At 38.4% G+C, this 8,973-nt stretch overlaps 1 protein-coding gene across 1 annotated transcript; it reads left to right on the top strand.

Annotated features, from left to right (window-relative positions):
- Positions 1 to 3,006: 3,006 nt before the first annotated feature.
- On the top strand, positions 3,007 to 8,460 carry LOC144965627 (uncharacterized). The gene is made up of 5 exons (XM_078901173.1): positions 3,007 to 3,206; positions 3,746 to 4,014; positions 5,599 to 5,749; positions 7,140 to 7,300; positions 8,180 to 8,460. Exons 1-5 carry the CDS (start codon positions 3,145 to 3,147, stop codon positions 8,428 to 8,430), a joined length of 894 nt encoding a protein of 297 aa, XP_078757299.1. The 5' UTR covers positions 3,007 to 3,144; the 3' UTR covers positions 8,431 to 8,460.
- Positions 8,461 to 8,973: the final 513 nt, after the last annotated feature.

An 8,973-nucleotide genomic window follows, 5' to 3' on the forward strand; every position in this document is an offset into this window, starting at 1 on the left:
ATGTGTCGCAAGCGTCGTAAAACTCTTTATGAGAAACAAGCTGCCCGTCTTTCTTTTCTTGTCTTATGCTTAGCGGGTTGTTGAATTGGACTTCTGGTAGGATCTGTTTGCCCCTTTGCCCTTAGTCTACTGTCGCTTCTTTGATGTTTTCTTTCTTGTCTTGGAGTTCGATGACTCGATTTTGATGAGGATTTGTCTGGAGACATTTCTCCGAGTGAAGTAGTTGGATGTGAGTTTTTGGGTTCATATATATATGATGTTTATAGGCTGACTGAAAGGGTTGTTCCAAACTGTTGTTCTTAAAATGAGATGTTAATTGTGTAAGAACTACCTTCTCCAAAAGTTTTGACAAAAAAGGTAAGTTTGATACAGGACGATAATTGTTTAATATATTGTGGTTCAGTGATGGTTTCTTCAGAAGTGGTTTGACGAGGGCACGATGGAACTTCGCCAGTCAGTATGGATGTATTTATGATTGATGGAATGGATGGTAATAATGTACCGGTGGAGCTGGCCAAAAGCTGTGCTGGTAGGGGATCAAGGTCGCAGGATTTAATATATATATATATATATGAGAGATGATATTTTACATGTAAACCATCTCTCTGGTCGACTGTGGAACAATGCTTATTAAAAACCACACGGGTGTCTCTCAATTGGTGAGGATCTCTTAGGCTGGGCACAGATGTAGATTGCTGTTGTGATCCTGTAGCTGCCCCCTTTGTCATCCCCTTTTTCTCATATGGCAAAGGGACGAGACCGATCCCAGGTGCAGTCGAGATTTTGTTTTCTGATCACCCTGCCCACCCAGGAGTGACAGACCTGGCGGAAAGTACTTTTGTAATAGACTAGCGTCCTTAACAAAGGCCAACAAACAATTGTTATTGTCCGTTTCACGCTATAGAAACCGGGACAAACTCCGGCTCCATTTGCCTTATGGCTCTGAATGACTATCTTTAAAAGGAATTCTGTCTACCCAAAATAAATGAGTACCCAGATTCAATTTAAATTAGTCGGAGAGTGCTATTGAACCTCGCTTTTATCAATGCCATTTGAACCTTTACGTTGCAAGCCGGGATAAACTCCGGCCGTCTGAATTAAAAGGTCAAGTCGACCAGTATGTAAAAAAAAAAACAAAACAAAAAGTAATCCTTCAGGGCTATAGGACCCATGGAGCCGAAGTTTATCCCGATTCCCATAGCGTGAAACAGAGAGTAGCAATTGCTTGCGACCAATTGGATAGGACGCTAGTCTATCGCAAAGTACTTTCCGCCAGGTCTAACACCTAACTACCAATCACTGCTAGGTGGACAGGTGGGGGGGGGGGTGGTGGTTGATTTCGCCCGGGATCGATCTAGGTCCATTTACGTGTGAAGCGAGTGCTCTACCAACTGAGCTATCAGGATCCCCGTGGACTACTATATACTTGGGAATAAATAAATAGAATACACTCAGTTCTTTCCAGGAGGAACAGTTTTCCTAGGGTTTAGTCAACGGGAAAAATTGGAATAACTTGGGCGCGAGCCGCAGCGCATGTCGCAAAGTGAACTAGGGCGGGATGACTGTGTGTCTCAAGGCCACAAGGTGCGGCAGAGACTCGAACTCGGTATCTTCTGTATCAAGCAAATGGGAGCGATCTATGTTACCTTTCCATGTGCTCGAGGTCATAGGAACATTGGAATATGTGCTCAAAATGACCCGCATAGTGAAACGTGTTCACAGTTTTTGAAAGTTTTTAACATCACGATTGGTCATTTTATTCAGCTTGACACATGAGTATATTTACAACTTTGATAAACAAAGCAGCGTGTTTACATTTCTGAAGAAATATCCAATCGTTGGACAGCACAAATCGTGTGATTGATGACTTGGTTGGACGAAAACATGAATATAGATAGAATGCTCTTGGCTGAAAAGCTCATAACATTGCCATCCGGAAGTATAACGGACAAACACACAAAACTATGTGTATCCATGAACGTTTATAGTCAGGTTAATACAGTTCAGTGAGCATTACTCATAAACGCGGATGGCAAAAAAACAATAACAAAAACCTGAGTGACGTCATCTTCGAACTATCTATCAATCGCTCCCATTATAGATAGAATGCGCTTGGCCAAGGAGTTCACAACATTGCCATCCGGAAGTATAACGGACCAACACACAAACTCTGTGTAACCATGAACTTTTATAGTCTGGTTAAGACAGTTTAGTGAGAACAACTCACAAACGCGGATGGCAAAAACAATAACAAAGGCCTGAATGACGTCAACTTCATACTATCTATATCAAGTCACATTTCCACGCTTCCACGCAGCACGCGATATGATAACACAATGTGTGTAGTGACATGTATCACACTTTATCGTGATAACAAGGGGTCAGGTCAGCAATCGAACTCGTCACTGGACATTTACATCCAATACACATAATTGTGACCCATCGTCTCAAAACGGTATTATGTCGGAACGAACCATATTATGCTTAAAAGCCGAATTAAATGTTAAACTGGTCAAAAATATAATTTTCTTGGCATTAGTACCCTAAAATATGGTATCCGTTCTTCTCAATAAAACATACAAACTCAAGTCTGATATTTCTGGCTATAAATTCAATTTTCAACATCTTAACCAACCCGACTTAATACCGTTTTGAGGCGAAGGGTCACAATTATACGAACTACTCTGCTGCCGTAGTCTGGAAAAAAAACAAAACAACAAAACACGTATTTTAAATTTTGACCAGAAAACTCGTCCTTGAAATTTCGGTCCATTAAAATGACCCTCATCTTGGCAAAAATAAATCAAATAAATCTCAGACCTGGGATCAGAGGTTTCTTTTACAAGACGAGGGTCATTTTAATTTTAATGGGCCGATATTTGAAGGACGAGTTTTCTGGCCAAAATTTTAAATACGTGCTTCTCTCTCTCTCTCTCTCTCTCTCTCTCTCTCTCTCTCTCTCTCTCTCTCTCTCTCTCTCTCTCTCTTCATAGTACGGCAGTGTGCTGTCCATATCTAATGAAGGATTTCAAAGTTATCAAATGAATGCATGTTTTCATTGATCTAATACTAAATGTTTAGATTATAGTAGAGAGGTAATTCGGGACGACTTTGTTTATGTTTTGGAGGTGAGGAGAAAACAAGATGCATAGCTTGTTACTGTTACCGCAAAGGATTTACTTCGTTGTATGCATTGTTTGTTTATTGTAAGTTATTAGCGATCATCTTTCGGTATAACTGCCAACTGTTGTCTGTAATTACATACAACATCATCATCAATACTACTACTACTACTACTACTACTACTACTACTACTACTACTACTACTACTACTACTACTATTACTACTACTACTACCACTACTACTACTACTACTACTACTACTACTACTACTACTACTACCACTACTACTACTACTACTACTACTACTACTACTACTACTACTACTACTACTACTACTACTACTACTACTACCACTGTCAATCAAAACAACTACCACCATCATTATGATTATCGTCATTATCATCATCATCGTCATGGTTGTCATCACCACCGTTATCACTATTATCACCATCATCGGTATCGTCGCCATCATCAACGTCATTACCATCATCTCTTCGTCTTCGTCACCGTTATCATCATCACCATCACCATCATCATCATCATTATAATCGTAATCCCCTACAAGAGATTTATACTGTTCTATAGTTGAACTATCCCATTGCTATTTCATTTCACGTTTTAGCTTACACTCTCCAACAATTCAAGCATACAAACCCAAAATCCTCGGGGACTTCGATGCTCTCGTTGGAGCCGTCTTGTTTGGGTCTCGTGTACGGTATGACGTCATAGACTTTCATATGTGTGACGTCAGTATTCCTGACGCCATGCAGTTGAGTCCGTTCATGGTGGAGTTTCAATCTGCAGAAGTAAACAGAGGAAGTGACGAACTCGATGGAGTGATTGTGACGTCATATGAACAAGAGATGCTCGGAGCTGGTTATGGGAACAAAAGTACGCTATATAAATCTTTCATTTGTGACCCATCGTCTCAAAACGGCATTATGTCGCAACGAAGCATATGCTTAAAAGCCGAATTTAATGTTAAACTGGTCAAAAATATAAATTGTTGGCATTGGTACTCTAAAATATGGTATCCATTCTCCACGATAAAACAAACAACTCAACATAAGTCTGATATTTCTGGCAATAAATTCAATTTTCAACATCTTAACCATCCCGACTTAAAACCGTTTTGAGGCGAAGGGTCACATTTATTTAACATATTTATGTACCAACTGTGTGTGTTTACGTTTGATTTGGCTTAGATTAAGAGCCATCACCATCATCATCGTCATCGTCATCATCATCATCATCATCATCATCATCATCATCATCATGTCAGTCTGATTACTCAAACAATAGAAAGCGTTCAGTCTGTACCATATCAAAGTTTATTACATCTGATTTTCCTCTCTCCAACTACTTGTAGTCATTGGATTCAATAGTCTGTTGTCACGTCGCCCAGCAACGGCGACCATCGTGGTTCTAAACAAAGAAAATCGGTACTTTTTATTCTTCATGCTGGCTAGAACTTTTCATATGTCTTGTGATCAGATTGTGTAAAAGTCAAAACATGACCAGATATATGTTTTTAACCCCTCTGGATACGCTTTTATGCTCGTCGGAGAAATATTTCATTAGGGCGTCCGCCATTGTTCCGATAGTTTAGAGCCAGTTACTTAGTTACAATGCGTCATTTCGAGGGAAGTGACGTCACGACTGTTGAAGCTTATTGAATTTCTGGATCGAATTTACTATTTTCAGAAATAGCAGAAAGAATTGACTCCTTCAAATAGAAATAGAAGGCCTAATAACATATTAAACTTGCCAAAACTGGAGTACATTTCGGACCAGTTGTTCTTGTTTGCGGGTCTGATAATCCACATCGTTACGGCTATCAGATCTTTCAAATATATACACTCTGAGTTTGGCCTAGTGGGATGACGTGTTAGAACTCTTGGCCAAGAATTGAGATGATACGCTGAGTGGCAGAACGTTATTTATTTGATAATAGCGATGACTAAAAAAACCCCAATGATGATAAAGAAGGTGACGATGATGATGACGACGACGATGATGCTGGTGATGATGATGATGATGATGACGACGATGGTGATGATGATGATGATGATGATGATGATGATGATGATGATGATGATGATGATGATGATGATGGAGAAGGAAAAGGAGAAGGAACATGAGTAGAAGAAGAAAGGAGTTTTTGTCACTTTCATGTATAAAACATTGCCTTCAATAAAATAAACTGAATCCAAATTTAAGAAAAAAAGAAATTCATTGTAAAATCGATTTTGATCATCAATGACACGCCAAGATAAAACAAAAAAACAAAAAAAAAAAAACAATAACAAACACGGGAGCATTTATTATTATTATCATTATTATTATATTATTATTATCATCATCATCATCATCATCATCATCATCATCATCATCATCATCATCATCATCATCATCATCATCATCATCATTATCATTATTATTATTTTGTCTTTTTTATGAAATGAAATTTTCAAGGCCTTATCCTGCGACAGTTTCATTCCTGGATTCGATTCGACGGGTCTGCATCAATATATGTAGTCGATTACCAACCAGTGACCTTCAAAATCTATGCAGATGCCACATTGAACTGCGTCTGGCAGAACGGAACAGACGGTGTCAAAACGGCGTAAGTTAATAATATTTTATTTATCAGTATTGCATTGAATAAAATAAAATTTAGTCTCCTGCCCAAATCAATTAATTTCTATTCTTGGTTTTAGGAATAGTGGCTTGAATAAACCGTCTAAATTCTATTCTACGGTATTATATCTTATTTTTCATGGCCTTCCTTCCTGACATGTATTAACTCACTCAACCCTAACATCGACTATATCCGTAGTTTACCCGGGTTAATTTTACCCCATGCCTACTTATTACATTTTTTTCTGAAACAAATTATAGGCGAAGTATCAAAGCTAATGCTTTTTAAAAGTTTTTACATGTTAATGATAGTTGAATAAAAATATCTATGTACATGCTCTTTTCTAATACATTTTTCCAACTTTCCAAATTTCTAGGATTGAGTGAGTTAAGAGTGGTAGAGTTGTGTATTATACATTATGCAAAGAACTGTGCAGTAGACCAGTGTTGTATCTTGACTGTAGCTCCAAGAGCTAATCACCGAAAAAGATGATTGGGTTTGCATTTTGTTGTGTTCTTGGATCATTTATTAATAATATGTATATTTTCAATAATCAACAAACCAAATTGTTATAGTAAGAACATTTACATTTACAACACATTTTATAGCAAGAATGATATTCTTAATCTTAGAAAATGTTAATCAACTCATGTCTATGTAAAATTACAACAGAAACATCCCCATATGCCAACACCCTAATGAAACAATAAAACCTCCTAAAGACCCCAGATGCACATTCCTCCCACCAAATCAAAGCATCAGTAACACACTCTATAGTCACCTGTAACAACTACAAAAGACATTCAACTTTTACGTCATGTCAAACATAAGTGCCAGAGTCCATCTGGCTTGGGATAAGCGATTCATTCTTCTGAGGAAAAATCGTCATAAACTTAAACAAGCCATGCACTCACTTATTAATTGTTACAGTGAATGACATAATCAGTCGGATGGTGAAAAGGTTTGAACTGAGATATTGCCAAGTTTAGTTAGAAGGTCAGTTTGGATAAAAAATGAGTTCTTGACATAAATGATTAAATCAACCCTTTTTGTACATCTTCGGGAAATATCAAAGCTTAATTTCACTTCTAAATATTTGTTACAGCTAGTCAAGATAAAAATGTATGAAATTTGAGAAAAGTTGCTGGATACCTTTCCCAAACATCTGACCATTACTTCATGAAAAATCACCCGATTTACTTCAAATAAAGATTAAAATGCTCTGGGGCGCATATGCTTTCAGAAAATGCAAAAAATGCAAATATAAAATGTTCACCTTCGGAATGATTATGTCATGCACTGACACAATTTTCCAATTCTTCCTCTCCTTTCAACTCCGCTTGTCTTGACATCATCACCAATTGCCCCTCCCCAGGGGGATTCGCATCTGGGCCCAGGAGTGGCAGGCGTCAGAGATGGGAACAATGGACAGGCTGGTAGAAGGGGTCAATCAGGGTCACACGATCTTCTTCTACATCGACGCAGGGTCGGCTAACCCTCCTCAGTACCGCTCTCATTGGGCTGGCGCAGTACACGGTAAGGAAAACAAGAATGTTACAAATTGATGTGTAGATAGTATGCGCTTGGCTGAGAAGCTCACAACATTGCCATCCGGATGTATTACGGACTAACACACAAAACTATGTGTAACCTTAAACGTTTATAGTCTGGTTAATAAAGTTTAGTGAGAATTACTCATAGACGCGGATGGCAAAAAACAACAACAATGTCCTGAGTGATGTCAACTTCGAACTATCTATACTCGTTTACGGCTTACGTTTTTTTTCTTCATAAATTGGTTTTTAGTAATAACAAAATGTAATATAACAGCTTTAAAAAAGAACAAATACCAAACATGGAACGTTTCGGGCTCAAAGCCCTTCTTCAGCCAACAACAAAAAATTAAATAGTAAAGACTTAAATACATTCATAAATTCCAGATTGACGACATATAGATTTCTGTCGTAAATCTGGAAGTTAGCAATGTATTTGTCTTTACTTTTACTCCCATGGAGCCGGAGTTTATCCCGGTTTCTATAGCGTGAAACGGACAATAGCAGTTGCTTGCCACCCTTTGGATAGGATGCTAGTCTATCGCAAAGTACTTTCCACCAGACCCCCCCCCCACCCCTACCCCCTCTTAAATAAGTGTTATGTAAATACGACATTTATGCTTAACTTTACGACGACCCACATGAACAATGTTAGCGAAAAGAAATAAAAATGGGGTTAATCCACGCCGCTTGACAACGGAGTGTGATGTCACGTGTCTTCCGGCAATCACGGGCTTAAAATGGCTGCCGAATATAAACAGTGAATCTGCTTTTCAGTTAAAGTGTTTTTTTTTTGTTTTTTTTTTGTTTTGTCATTCTTGATTCTCTCTTTTTTGTTGTTGTTGTTGTTTTCTTCTCTCAGATATCACGTCCAGTGACAATGGGACCATCACCTTCTATTCCCAAACTGTTTCCCAAACACACTTGATCGGGATGGAAATCAACACAGCAACAAATGGAAGCGTCACTATCAAACGGAATGTTCTAGACAGGACATCTGGGGGTTTTGTCTCTTGCTATTTCCTCACGGGGACTTTTGGGTACGATCCTGCGCCTGTCCATTTTTACTGGAAGAATCTGTTCCTCTTGGACAAGGGACACCACTCAGTTTAAACTAAAATATTAAAAAATAATCAAGGGTTATCTCTCTTTGAGTTGTTACCTTTAATCATCTTCTGCGCTTCAACAGTCGTAACGTCACTTCCCTCGTAATGACGCATCGTAACTTAGTAACTGGCTCTAAACTATCAGAACAATGGCGGACACCCTTATGGCATATTTCTCCGACGAGCATAAAAGCGTATCCAGAGGAAAAGAACATGATAAATCTGATCGTGTTTTGACTTTTACACATTCTTATCACAAGACATATGAAAAGTTCTAGCCAGCATGTAGAATAAAAAGTACCGATTTTCTTTGTTTAGAACCACGATGGCCGCCGTTGCTGGGCGACATGACATCAGACTATTGAATCCAATTGATGGTTTCTCCTTGACCTCTTGCTATTATGCATGGCAAGCTATTGCCATGGATGTCCTTTTAATTATTATCTTATAAGTGTGAGTCTCGGGTTATTCAGTCACTTATCGTAACAATAAAGTGTATTTGGCCCCTGATATCAATTGATAGAATGCGCTTGGCCAAGGAGTTCACAAC

The sequence above is a fragment of the Berghia stephanieae genome, chromosome 1 (assembly GCF_034508935.2).
Source record: "Berghia stephanieae isolate SIO BIC M18660-M18661 chromosome 1, UCSD_Bste_1.3, whole genome shotgun sequence".
Classification (NCBI taxonomy): domain Eukaryota; kingdom Metazoa; phylum Mollusca; class Gastropoda; order Nudibranchia; family Aeolidiidae; genus Berghia; species Berghia stephanieae.

Coding starts and splice junctions, on each gene's coding strand:
- LOC144965627 (XM_078901173.1), top strand. CDS start 3,145: ATGCATAGCTTGTTACTGTTACCGCAAAGGATTTACTTCGTTGTATGC. Junction 3,207..3,745: donor GTATGCATTGTTTGTTTATT/GTAAGTTATTAG, acceptor TTCACGTTTTAG/CTTACACTCTCCAACAATTC. Junction 4,015..5,598: donor AGCTGGTTATGGGAACAAAA/GTACGCTATATA, acceptor GAAATTTTCAAG/GCCTTATCCTGCGACAGTTT.